Source organism: Aythya ferina (genome assembly GCF_964211825.1).
Source record: "Aythya ferina genome assembly, chromosome: 3".
Classification (NCBI taxonomy): domain Eukaryota; kingdom Metazoa; phylum Chordata; class Aves; order Anseriformes; family Anatidae; genus Aythya; species Aythya ferina.
The window spans coordinates 88002254-88017119 of NC_140298.1; the positions used below are offsets into that span (position 1 = coordinate 88002254).

Genomic DNA, 14866 nt, shown 5'->3' on the forward strand with positions numbered 1-14866 from the left:
GCATTATCTTAAAATTTCATTCATAGGTATTCATATTTAATGAAATACTCAAACTGCATTGTTTCTTTTCAAGCTGAACATCCTAAGCTGTTACACTTAAAGCCATTTTTCATCCAATTTTAAGACTTACCAAAAAAATGAATATTAATGTTTACAAAATCCTATGAATTCATAATTGTAGTGTGTTCTGCATGTTTCATTAATTATGATTTGAAATTCAGAGTATATAAGGTTATTATCTGATTCCTCTGTATTGCAAAACCTTATTAATTGCATTATAGATATCTGTACAGATTTTGTATAAATACATTACCATTAGTTGCAGTAAAAGCAGCAAATGATATTATCCTTGAAAATCCATTAAAACACCTGCTGATGCTTTGTTTTCTCTTCGGTTACATTTACTGCTTTTCAATTGTATTCTATTGCTAACAGTTCTATTCCTAGCCAAATATATATAGAGAGAGAAAAATCCCTCAAAGCTCATCTTCACATATACGTTCATGTATAAGTGTTAAATAAGCTAATAAGCTTAAAGTCTCTGAATCTAATGCTTCTTTGCATTCACCAAAATGCACTTTTTTCTTTTTTTAAACTCAACTCACTAATATCTTATTATCAAATGTATGTTGATAGTTGCATTTCCTAAAAGATACAGAATAAAATAATTTCTCGCCCCTAATGGCTTTAAGAGATATGCTGCTCATATTGGAAATCCTGCGCTGGAATCAAAGAAAGAAGCTTTGCCCATATTTAGATGCAAAGTCCCACTTTGTCCTTGACTAAAGCTGCACTAAAGCTACAAGCAAGAAAGAAAAATATTAGGGGTGATCTGTAAAAGAAGAATGCAAAGAAAATATCTGTTGTGTTTTTGCAGGGAGGAATTCAGAGTAGTTGTAAAACATTTTTTTTAAATTACTGCAAATTAAACATTCTTCAGTTACATGAGAAAAATAATACCATAAATGGTTTGTAAGAAATACTATAATATACTGGCCAGATTTCAAAATTTCTCTTTCTACTAAATATTTTGATCTGCTTTCTGGAACTCTGCATTACATTTAATAAAAATATTGGGGAAAAGGCCATAGTGTGAGAATATGCAAAATTCAACAAAAGATGGTGATGTTAACAGAGTCTTGAGCACCATTTGAGCAGAGGATTGTATGTGACCTGTCAGTTCTGCCCCAGACTTCACTTACACCCTTGGAAAAACCCTGTGAAGGAAACACTGCAGATTCACATTCTTCCCAGTTTTAAACTAGATAGCCTAAGCTCCCAAATCAATGCTTAAAAACTGAGTTGTTTCATGGTTGAACAAGCCATTTTGTTCAAATAAAAATCAAAGTTTATTCTAGTTCAGAAAAGGACTGTTTGGGAAATAAACAAGGATAATTCCTGGTCTATCACAATTATGCCAGATAATATGACTCTAAGCAAAGGGGGCTTTATGTTTTTGTGAGATGGGAATTCATTCCTGTACCTCAGTGTGAGCATATTTTTCCTATGGATGACTACACATACTCTAAACCTTTCTAAAAAATACCACAAATCTCAGAAAGCTACTGTGCACCTGATCAGGCAAGAAGCATGTGAAGAGCAATAAAATTCATGTTTAAGGATGATATTCTCCTAATAAAATTCATGTTTAAGGATGATATTCTCCTAGAGATAGACATTTATGTAGAAATGTTTAATCTGAAGACAGATTTTTTTTTTCCTTGCTGAAAATACTTTGGTATTGCTCTATTTCCTTTTTCTGTCATAATTTTGATACAATTTCAACTCAGTGTTTATGCTTGCAGAAAGCAAAATTTGTGAACACAGTGTAAATTGGATGAAAAAGCAAACAATAATCCTCTTTAAACAAAGCTCAGATACATACAGTACAAACTATGAGTAGGTCTTTCTAAAAAAAAAAAGTCATAAATAATGAAAATAGAATAGAAGCATAGCAGTGAAACTATACTTTTATTAAACATATTGGACATATTCTGAAATTATAGTTCTACAAGACATGTATGCCATAGCTTAGCTAAAATCAAGATTGTATTTTTGGAAAGAAATAAATTATCTTAAAACCCATGCTACTTATATACTGGAAATACCCCAAAGTACAGTTAATGAAGTTCAATTACTGCAGTAATCTCTCTGTTAAAATGTACAGAGAAAGTGCAAATAAACAGAAAAGCAAATGAATACTTTTGATTCTGAGTCAACCAACAACGTAACAGGAGCCAAAGTCAAAATTTATATTTCAGGAAAAAGGAAAAGAACCACATGTAACACTAACTCAACAGAGCGGCTTGACTTTGTTTGAAAATACTAGCCCTTATTAGGAAATCTTTTGGAAGATGAGTAACTAGGACTGAATTATGTTTCTATTAAGGGTAGTGAATTCCTCAGCTGGACGGCAACAGTAAATAAAAGAGAGTATGCTTACATTCACTCAATAGTTTCAAAGAATTAAGTATCATTACCAGAACAAAGAGTTCCTCTTACAAAAATAATCAGGCCTTTTTCTTTGTTTTTATTTATTATTCTTCATCCATATTTTCATTTCCCGTCTCCTGCTGCAGAAATACTTGGGTGCATGAGGGATCAGGAGGAAGCCCTTACTGCTTTCAGTGGGGTGTCCTTTGCTGTGGGGTGCCAGGTTTAGAGCCCAGATCCTGTCACCATCTCTAAAGCACTATTCCCATTCTGGCTGCTGCACTACAGACTTTTTTTTTGTGGTTGGCTGAAAGGAAAAATCCATCTTAATGTCAGTCTCCCTCCATTCTTCTTTTTGTGTAACAGGGTTGTTCTCCTCATAGATCACCACAATTATGCCAAACAAATTGTAAGGGCCTGCTTGGTGCAGAATACCAAGGCAGATAGAGAGGGCTTGCTGAGATAACACTGAGCAGCAAGGCAAGGCTAATGGGTGAGGTGCAGAAAAGAACAGCACACTTCCCATAGGTTGCAGAAAGTTACTTCTCAAGGACACAATATGATGCTAAAGAGGAGACCTGCAAAGTGTCTGCAAAAAGCTCTGAAAAGAAAGAAAAGAAAAAAGAAAAAAAAAAAAGAGAGAGAGAGAGATCTGCAAAAAGGACTTAGATAACAAAATGGAGGTATCTGTAGATAAAGAAGCTTCTGTAAAATCTAAGTGTTCTTGTGTTCTTGCAGAGACAAACACCCAATGCAAACAAATACTCTGGAAATGCTCCTCTACAACACTGTGAAGAAACAAATGAATCACAGAAGGCTAAACTAAACCTGGGGGGTAACTGTAGCTGTAAGACTTATTCTGATATCCATGGTCATTTTCTGAATCTACCAACAGAAAACTGAAGATCTTGATCTTGTAGCAGAAATAAAAAATAAAAAAGAACAGCATCAGAAAGGAAATCCTATGAAAACAATGACAGAATATTATGCTAGACAACAGAAAAAAAAAAAAAAAGAAAAAAAAAAGGCTGTTTCATCCCTACCATGTTATAAGCCTTGAGAAGATTAAGATACCTTTCCTTCTGTTTTGACAGGTAGAAACTTCATTATAATTTCTAGACAGAGACAATGTTTACTCATGACTAATTTATACCCATTTGTTCTCATTCCACAGTTCCTGACAATGTTGCCCTTCAGCTTCAAAAACTCTTCTGCCTTTTTGATGTATTTTTCTCATTGCATTTTTACAGAACAATCATATGCCTGTCCAATCTTCATTTTTATAAGCTGATCAAATCAGGCAATACATCATCCTTCAGGGTCTCTATTCCCTCAAACATCCAGCATTAATTTTCCTGAAGGTTGAGTCACAAGTATGCCAGATAAGCTGTCAGTGGTGCCTCTTTCAATGATATTAGCTGTCCAAGGAAACACCTTCTCTGATACATCTAGGACAGCGTTTGCCTTTTCCTTGGCCAGACCTTATAAATAGCTGATATTCATCCAGTGATTTTTATTACACCCATGTCTTTCTCTTCTACTCCTTCTAGATGACAGGGCTCCCAGATTGCATCTGGAAATCTTCATCAGTCATTCTGAAAGGAATGATCTTGCAATCTCCATTACCACGTTTTATCCAAGTTCTGCTATTCTGGTCTCCAAGTATATCAGTCCTTCCCCTGTATCAACTGGAAGTGATACACTTTCCAAACCAGTATCATCAGCATATTTTGGCAACAAACACTCTGCCTCTTGTTAAAACATTAACAAGATCTGCCTGTTGTTCTTGTCTTAGAAACTCAACAAAGATGCCCTCTCTGGATCTTCTTTTAATAAAACCAGTTGATGCCCCTCTCTTTAGCAATGTCTTCCTAGACTTCCAGATTCCTTACTGATCTCTATGTTCTCCATCCAACCTAGATGATTTAGTGAAGTCTAGATAAAATTAGTCTACTGAACTTGTTTAACAATCAGCCTTCTTATCAAATAAATATAATTTTATAAGTACAATTTATTTCATGACAAAAAAAAAAAAATACTTTGAGGCTGAGAGTTAAAAGAAACATGCTCAGAAATGCATTCTTGTAATTTCTTACAACTGAGTCTCAAACAATCAAAAATAAATGTGCAAAAAAAACCCCAACCCTGACTGCTAGAATAAAAGGCTGTTATGACCCTTGGAAAAAACAAACAAACAAACAAACAAACAAACAAAAAACATTTATTTTCCTGAGTTCCCTATGGAGGGAAACTATGTATCTCTTGGGATAGAAAACAAACACCCTTCTTCTCCCAAAAGCTTTCACCCTTCAACATATTTTATTTCTGATTTCTTATGTGCTTTATCTGTCCTTATCACTACATAGGCCTGTATGAAATCTCTTGTATCATAAAACTACTACAAGGAAGGACAGAATATTATCCCTACTTGTGTAGTGGGTTTACGTGGCAAGGTTTTAGTAGCAGGGGGCCATAGGAGTGGTTTCTGTGAGAAGGATCTAAAAGCTGCCCCATGTTTGGTAAGGGCCCCATTGTTTTCCAGAGCTGAGCCAATAAGCAATGTTGTTTTGCGCCTCTGTGAGAGCATATTTAAGACAGGGAAAAAAACGCTGCGCCACACAGCAGCTGGGAGTGTGAGAGGAGTGAGGAACGGCCTTGCAAGCGCCAAGGTCAGTGAAGAAGGAGGGGGAGAGGTGCTCCAGGCACCGGAGCAGAAGTCCCCTGCGGCCTGTAGTGAGGACCATGGTGAAGCAGGCTGTCCCCCTGCAGCCCATGGAGTACCATGGTGGAGCAGGATTCCACGCTGCAGCCCGTGGAGGAGACCACGGTGGAGCAGGTGGCCCTGCACCGATGGAGGCTGCCGCCTGTGGAAGACCCCTGCTGGAGCAGATTCTGGGCTGGACCTATAGCCCGTGGAGAGGAGACCACGCAGGAGCAGGTGACCTGGCAGGAGCTGCTGCCCGTGGGGAATCCAGGTTGAAGCAATTTTCTCCTGAGGGATGGACCCCGTGGTATGGACCCATATCTGGAGCAGCTCTGGAAGAGCTGCTGCCTGTGGGAAGCCCACGCCAGATCAGTTCATCAAGGGCTGTATCCCGTGGGTGGGACCCCACAGCACAGGGGACGAGAGTGACCGAGAAGGAGCGGCAGAGAAGTGCTGTAGACTGACCATAACCCCCATTCCCCCGTTCCCCTGCACCGCTCGGGGGGAGGAGGTGGAAGAGGGTGGATGGGGGGAAGGTGCTTTTGGTTTCTTTCCTTTGTTTCTCGCTTCTCTAGCTTGTTAGTAATAAGCAATAAATCTTACTATCTCCTTATGCTGAGTCTGTTTTGCCTGTTACAATAATTACTGCGTGATTTTCTCGTCCTTATCTCAACCTTTGAGCCCTTTTCATCATACTTTCTCCCCATTCCTCTTTGAGGAGGGGGAGTGAGAGAGCGGCTGTGGTGGAGCTCAGCTGCCCACTCGAGCGGAACCACAACAACTTGCACCACCAAAATCAAAAACAGATTTCTTCTGGAAGTATCTACTCTGAAATGATATACTTCTGAAGGAAGATTCCTTCACTTTGCTTAGTTTTCATTTCCCAGGCAGTGTTTTTTTGTTGTTGTTGTTTGGTTGTTTTTGTTTTTTTTTTTTTTAATCACAACATAGTAGTGCTTGCTAAGTACTACGTACTCATTAAGAAAGTTCATAATTGTTCTCCAGTGAACTGTCATATTCTGCATCACTAGAGGACAGTTTGTGAAACGGACGGTGTTGTCTTTTCTAAACGTTTACCTAAACTTCAATCATCCAACAAAACACTGAGAAAAACAGTTCTTAAGATTATTTTTAAAAAGTGAAATGTTGGACAGTCAACCAGATGAAGTTTTCTTCAAGCTATACCGAGCACACAAAAAGATTACTCTTACAGCCAGACATACTGTGGAGTATAAGATTATTAGGACTTCACTTCATTTCCTCACTTAGATGATGATAGCTTTCCTGAAATTAAGAATTTGGATTTTAATTCAAGAGAACATGCAGAAAGTCACTTCTCTAATAGGAGAATTTGGGGAAATTACAAAAAATATACTGTAGTGGAGAAGTCCATGTGAGGGCACGTGCAATTTTTGCATAGGGAACTAGGTTATCAGATTCTCATGTGGTTTTGCTCAGATTGCTAGTTACTTCCTGAGTAAAGCAGACAGACACCCAAGGATACCTTCCAAATAACTAGTCCACACACACACAGAAATTTTTCCAGCCTGCTTTCACCTTTGGACAATACTTAATTTCAGCTCTACTTCACAGCACGTAACCTGTCTGTGAAAGATTAATACCTACAGCATGACTTCTGTTTGCTGAAGTTAACCTTCTCAAACAGAAGATGGACTGCAAACAGAAATACTTCATTGTGGTTCACACCAAATCAAAATGCAGTATTAACAATACTGCCCTAAGTCACTCATGCTCAGGAACCTGTAATATAGGAATATCCCTAGGGAGAGACTTGTATCACAAATCACAACAAAAAATATTATTTCCTATCTTTAATTTCTCAACTAATTTGCTTTATAGATAGATGTATTAAATAAATAAATAAATAAATAAATAAGCCTGGCACAGATGAGAAAGCCAGACAAGCTGAGTTAGAATACAATTGTACAAAATATATCTGGAGTTGCTTTCATTCTTCTATGTTCTTTTGGGGGGTTTTGCTTCCTTATTTTCTTCATTTCATTGTGAGAGTATACGACATGCTGTATCTTCATCAAAATACTGCCAGTAACTACAAGGCTTTTTCAACAAACTATAAAATCTACCCAATTTGTAGACACTACAAACAAACCAATAAGGATTTCATTATTTCAGTGAACACTTACTAAAACCATTATGAAGTCTTAAACATAACTGAGAGGATGGAGCATCCTCTGCATGAAAGGGTACTTTTCCTTGCAGATTAACATAAAAATGAAAAGTGATCCTTTCGTTCACAATAGGCACAAATTCAGAGAAAAATATTTTCCAACAGTAGTGAACAATAAGTATGTACAAAATAATGTAATTACTGATCCTTCTAAATCTAACATACAAATGAATCTGCCACTTATATACAAAAAGGATCATACATGCATGCACAGGCTCACACACACACTTCTTTTTCCATTGAAAAGAATATTAACTCTTAGAAATAAATGCTACCTAGTAGTAGTTTCATACACACTATATATTTGGATGAGATTAAACCCATGCAATGTGCTGGAAGCAAGAATTATCTACAAAAAGTGGATTTCAATCATTGTTGACCATTTCTTCAAATGAAAAGTCAAGACGGAAGTTAATTTAACTAGCTTTGATGACAATAGCAAACTGGAAGTTTGTATATACATGTTTCCCAAAAATATGGACACTCAAATTGACAAGAAATATCTAATCTTTTGTTTTAATTTCGGTTTTCTGTTTTGAGTTCTCAGAAATGAATAAATACAAATATCATGAATATATGACCTGCAGTCATGCAAGTCTTAAAAATAAAAAATAAAAAACAAACCAAAACTCACCAATTCAGAAAAAAGCTATGGAGGCATGGAGGCTACACACATACACACACATATATATATTTTAAAGGGAATAATATATATATATAAAATATATGCACTGTCACAACAGCACACTTTCAGTTATTGATGACTTACAGCAGAAGCTCATGGCTGGCACCACTTCTGTGGAGGCCCACAGACCTCCATTAAAAGCTTCAAAACGCATCTGTCTATTAGAACTGATCTTTACATAACCATTTTTAAAGATCTAGTTTATATTGCTGATTCTTTACTGTGAGTAGCAGAGACATTATGAATTTACTTAGGCTCAACATATTAAAATGAATTAGACCTTCTTAGAGTCCTCGTCCCCTCTCATAGATACACCATAAGAAGGAAGGAAAGAGTGTCCCTGATGATGAGACTAAATACTCATGTCCCCTGGGCATGAGTATTTAGTCTCCAACAATGGATTTTCTTTGGAAAACATCAAATCTCACGTTCTAGTACACATATATTGTTCTTGTTCTAAGTATACATATATTAATACAACTTACTCTTTTCTGACGTAATTTAACTAAACAAATATTGACTATTAAAACATGCCATGTTTTATTTGCTCTGCTTTTACCAGAGATAGTGCTGTTTGTGTGTACCACAGTGAGGCAAAGTAAATATCATTCTCAATTCTGTTTTACAATCATGAATAATACTTTTCACAATTTGCTGTTTGCATTTCATTATAACTTCAGGTGCTCCGTTCCTTGCAAAATTTCTATTGCTTTGAAATTTGTATCAACCAACACTTGGAGAGCTATAGCATCTTTATGTGAAGAACAGGAACATCTAAGCTTTAAAGAGATATTACTAGAAAGTGTTTGGAAGTCACAAGTTAGATTTTAAGTTAATTGCCAACTACACTATGAAGTTCAAGTAAGATAAATCATCACTACATTTGGTAGTCCCCTGAGCCTTCCTCTTAATCATACAGTCCTGGTTCCTGGCTGGAGCTGGACTACTGGATAAGATGGAGCAAAGATTTTCTGTGGCACAGCAAATCCTGTTTCAATGAGATTAAGGAGCTAGACAGGAATGCCAGATCAAATTACAAAAACATTCTCACAGTCAGGCAGAGTGCTAATAATCCTACTGCATTTTTGAGCAATACAATATTACTTGGAATTGTGGGCTTCAAATACACCTACTACACAGCTATGATTTGGTTCGACTGCATGATTATTTGCTTCCTGGCTCAAAACTCTCCTAACTGAGTAGTATAGAAAAGTACTGAAGTCATTTTATTAAAGCTGACTGAGTTTTACATTCTTCAACACTTCTACTGCTCATCTATCAATAACAGAAAAAAAAAAAAAAGACTAATATTTGATAATATAAATAAACAATATTATAACTTACCTTAGTTTAAATTATCCTGACTATATGAGAGGAGAGCTGCAGTACAATTAAATTCTATACTAGGCTGAAGCTTTTCCTTTTTTTTTTTTTCCCCTCTGCTTTATTTTAGTAAGAAAGAACCCTTAGGGTCAGATCCTGCTCACACTGAAGACAAGAGCAAAAGTCTTCACTGGAGTTCAATACGAGAAGGACAGTGACTTTAAATCTTTTTTTTTTTTTTTTTCCTTTTGTATCTTTCTGTTTGAGCTTTTTTTTCCCTTCAGGCTACACAGATACTAAGCTTTTAAGATTTCTGAAGTAGCACTAAAGAGTTGGAAGTCTTATGTTCTTAATGAAGCATCATGCTTTAGTCTAATTTATCTGAATTCACTGACCTCATTTTGCCAGTGTTGTTTTAAGGAAAAAATATTAGATTTACTCTTGACTAACAAATCAAAAGTAGCTTTTAAAACTACTTCTTTTTTTGGCACTGCAGGTATACAACCCATTATAAAACTTATATAACTGACATTCATTTGCTCAGATTTCAATTCCTCCATTCATATTCACCTCTTCCACTAAAATAAATTTTCTGTACACAAAAGTCTGCTCTTACCCAAACCATTATACACTGTTGATACCCACATATGTCTCTTTGTATTTCCTTGCCTACCTGTAAACAAGGCATCTAAGAAATTAAATGCTTTTCATTGATCAGGACAGAAAGCTGTTATAGTACATAGTCTAAAAAACATTTGTATATGGTTTCTTGTAGATGCCTAATGATCAAAGAACATTAACACCTCAGAAATTCTGTCACAGCTGAAAATTCTTCTCTCCTAAGTGGACTATATACACATAAGACAGATGCCACAGATGAAAGAATGGTAAACTACGTCGGGTGAGAGTCCTGCATCCAAAGAGTGTGCGTCTCACTCACCTGTTTGGCTAAGTTGAGATGTGCTTCTGCTCCTTCGAGACACTATGGCAACCACTTTGGCACTAAGGCTGGAACGCCTTTTCTTCCCACCTGTTCCAACCGTGCCGACAGCCGTGTCCGACTGACTCCCATCATTGTGCTCCAGCTTATACATCTCTCCGCTCACACTTGTGCTCTTAGTGATTCTCCCTGAAGTCCCAATCCGTCTGCCTTGCATTTTAGGAGTAAATGTACTACAGTTACAAAGTAAAAACAAACATGTTAATTTGTTTGTGTAGCAGTGCTTCCAAAAACCTTTTTTTCATTTAGTAAATTAATTTTAAGTCTTGATACATTTTCATGATTATTTCTTGGTTCTCATATATAAACTTAATTTGGGTATTCCTCAGACTATATATTTTCAGTATTGTAATTTGCTCTTCACTTCAGTGAGGGAAAAGAGAAATGAATGCTTTCCCAATTGCTTTTCAGACTGACAGAGACACAGGCAACACTGAATTTCATGTAAAGCCTTTCTGCATATATCCCCAGAATATAGAAAGCAATAAAATAGCAATTTTACCGCCAAAGAGAAAGGATACAGGACAAGAGAATATATGTACGTTAATACATTTATCTTGTAGGCGGTGTTCACAAAAACCTTAAGACCTACTAGATATAAAGATACCATTTTCTATATTTTCATACTTTACAGAAAGAAGAGATAACATGCAGTACTCTGTATGTTTTTGCTCTCTCACTTTTTAAAGGTAACTACAATAATTGCAGTATGAAGGCAAAGCAATTTTGAGGAAAAAAAAAAAAAATAAAAAAGTAATAACCCCAAAGAACTTTTATTGATTGATAGAAAGACAAATCTCTGTGTCAGTTCTGTTTGTTTTTCCTTAGCTATCATATTACATTTGAATGTTTCTATATGAATCCTTTTTCCGGTCCTACTCACAGAGGCTGGATGAAGTATTCAAAAACACACTCTGGAGTACAATATCAAATATGCACAGGATGTACTAATACACTCACAACACTGCAATGACCAAGCAATGCCCTAGCTCTCATGGTAATGTTGAGTTCGTTATCACTCTGCAGAAATTTAAGCTGCAGTCTGACTCACTTCAGATGTAGTGGTTAAATTGGCCTAACAAGGAATATTCATTGTATCATAATCTTGTATTGCTGTTAGTAGGCGTACGAGTAACATACTAGTGATGGCCAGCCCCAACCCCCCATCACCTTTAAAAGAGAAAGAGAAGGGTTCGTTATCCTATTGCAAGTTTCAGACAGACAGGAAATCTTGCCAGGGAGACATGAAGGGGTCAGTGTGATCAGAGATGACATCCCGTGACTTTGATGGATCTGGAACCTGCTAAAGCATAAAACAGTCCCTTCCTAAGACACATCTAGGGAAGTTTAGGGTGATGATCATCTAAGTTGTGTTTTACTGGCAGTTACCAAGACTTACTAATGAGTGACCATATGTAAGAGCTGATAAAAATAGACAACTATTTTTGGAACAAGCTGGGAAAAGTCATGTCCTTGAATAGGCAACACTTAACATCAAGGGACTAATCAATCTCTGCATAGGCACGTACCTATGTTCAGCACTTCGGATCTGCACCATTGATTTCAGATTAAGCAAAACTACAGCTTTTGCATAAACAATGCGCTGTGTTGCACTACAGTGCTCATGAACACATTTCAGTGGACCACCTGAGGCATGCTCAGCTTAAAATAGGTCCTCCCTTCTTCCCTTCTATCCCATTGCAACTTTAGTGACTGGTTTTTAGTTTTGCATGGCAAAACGGAGGGACACATATTTTGACATTTCTATGTAATATTCCCTTGTATTTTATTGGAGACTCCCCTCCTGTATATGCACACATACACACACATATATATATTCAGTTTCCTTAGGAAGTATTTTAACTGCACTTTTCACTTTTCTGGAAAACAACAACAAAGACCTGTTTCTTTTCGTTTAAAATTAGTATCAAGTTGACTAAAAAATGCATTCATTTCATTTTTCAAAATGAGAGATTTTTCCCTGAAAGTTATCAGTAGGGAGTTATAGAACTTGTGATGATATGTAAATGGCATTAACATCATCACAGTCTTTTAATGTCTTGACTGCAAAATCTTCTCACAAGTAGTTCTTTTGCTTAAGCAGTAGCTTAAATCTTCACACCATTAAGTTTGTGAAGTACCCACGTTCTTGCTTCAATGACAGACAGATTTTCTAAAATATTTTAGAATCTGTAACCACAATTTTATACAGATAAATTAATTAATTATACGGTAGAATTAAATATGAGACTTCAATCCTATTGGCTAGACTGACTGCTTAAAAACATGCACAGTATAAATACACTAGGTTTGGACTGAGAAGAGTTTTGAGAAGTGCTTCAATCAGAAGCATGTCTGATACTGGTGGAATACGTCATCCTGGGAGCACTGTACTTTGTATTGCAAAACCCAACCCTTAAATACTGTTATCTTCTATTACTAGGTGGTAATAGAAAGGTAAGAATTGCTCAGACATGGATCTAATTTAACTTAACTAACGTCCTTTGAACTACTGATGATGTAATATACTCCCTAAATCAGTACACCTCTCATGAAACTGTTTCTTGTCTGTTTTATATGAATATAAAATTACTTATTGTCATCAGTCCTTAGTGAAATTTACTGTATACATAAATTTGCCTATGCCTTTTGAAAAACATCAGCACTGTTGCTTTTTGTTTTCCAGCTCTAGAATAGACAGCTTTCAATTCAGGTAGCTACGCTTTAGTAAATAAACACTTGAGTGGTTGGAAAGCTGCCTGGCAGAGAAGGACCTGGGAGAAATGGTTGATAGTCGGCTGAATATGAGACAGCAGTGTGCTCAGGTGGCCAAGAAGGCCAACAGCATCCTGGCTTGTGTAAGAAGCAGTGTGGCCAGCAGGGCTAGGGTAGTACTCGGCTTTGGTGAGGCTGCACTTCAAGTACTGTGTTCAGTTTTGGCCCCTCGCTACAAGAAGGACATGGAGGTGCTTGAGAGAGTCCAGAGAAGGGCAACGAAGCTGGTGAGGGGTCTGGAGAACTGATTCTTACGAGGAGCAGCTGAGGGAGCTGGGATTGTTCAGCCTGGAGAAAAGGCTGAACAGAGGCTCAGGGGCGACCTTATTGCTTTCTACAGGTACATTAAAGGAGGCTGTAGTGATGTGGGGATTGGTCTATTCTCCCATGTGCCTGGTGACAGGATGAGGAGGAATGGGCTAAAGTTGTGCCAGGGGAGGTTTAGGTTGGATATTAGGAAAAACTTCTTTACCAAAAGGGTTGTTAGGCATTGGAATGGGCTGCCCAGGGAAGCAGTTGAGTCACCATCCCTGGAGGTCTTTAATAGACATTTAGATGTAGAACTCAGTGATATGGTTTAGTGGAGGACTGGTTAGTGCTAGGTCAGAGGTTGGACTAGGTGATCTTGGAGGTCTCTTCCAACCTAGACGATTCTGTGGTTCTGTGACTGTCAAATGCATGCTCTCCAAACAAGCAATGAATTACGTGACCTTTCTGGAACCCCTACAAGAGGAACTTTGTTACAGTTCCAAGGTTACAGACAAAACTTCTTAATCTGAAGCAGTGTAAACACGTAACAATGAATATCTGCTAATCACACTTCTTTCCACAGAAGCAATTAATTGCACACATGCCCATGGTACACATCCTATCAGTTATGATAGTAAGTAATTAACAACTTGTTCCTTCAGGCTCAGAAATAATAATAATCAGACCTGCCCTAAATTTCTGGCATATCAGCACAGTAATCTATTTTTCTTTAAATCCCCTTCTCTTCCAAAACAGTTTCCAGGTCCCTACCAGACCATGGCTTTTAACATTCTTCCACTTTCCTTCAACACCACCTAGTTATGTGAAGGATGTATTGCTAAGTATCTATGGAGTTCCTGTCTCTGTCTTTCATTCACTGAGTACTAATTGTGTTTGTTTCCCTTCCTCAGTTGTTGTTTGGGAAAAAAATCTTAAGAACTGAGATCCTGGTGATATCTAGCTTTCTTCAAACAGTATAGATGTATAGTATAGATGCTTATTTCATAGGCTACATACACTACTGTCTTTTAAAGCTGTAATGGACACTAAACCATGTTATTTTTATTGTTTTTCATAGAATTCAATAACCTGTTCTTTACAAAATATCTAATCTAGGAGCTACTTTTTTTCAAGTAACACGGATTTCTGTCTTTACCTCTCCACAAACACTGCAACATGAAAAAATAGTAATCAGGATTGGCCATGCTTTAAGAACATAAAAGTCATTATGCTTCAAATAGCAAATAAATTTTAAAAAGCAGTGACGAGCTCTACAAAGTTTATGCTGAAACTTCTGATAAAAATATTTTTTTACAATTTGAGAAGATTTAGGGAAGTTTACTGTTCTTAATGTTGGGGCTGGATATAGTTCCATAGCTCTTACACAGAATTTCAGCTATGGCAAAAAATCTTAGGAAATGTTTTCTTTCTAAAAAGAAGTGATATCACCTACTTGCACAGTTATGAAGAAAATCTTAAAAATAGAGA

General features: G+C 36.9%; 1 protein-coding gene across 38 annotated transcripts in view; it reads right to left on the reverse strand.

The window, feature by feature from the left end:
• The window catches only part of RIMS1 (regulating synaptic membrane exocytosis 1), a 312275-nt gene that overhangs the window by 32845 nt on the left and 264564 nt on the right, over positions 1–14866 (reverse strand). For 28 of the 38 annotated variants that reach the window (XM_084514967.1, XM_084514968.1, XM_084514959.1 and 25 more), the window contains one exon: positions 10295–10527. The exons of the other annotated variants lie outside the window; for them this stretch is intronic. In XM_084514967.1, coding sequence (XP_084371093.1) covers positions 10295–10527 — 233 coding nt within the window. The remainder of the gene's footprint in view (positions 1–10294; positions 10528–14866) is intronic. 38 annotated transcript variants of the gene reach the window in all.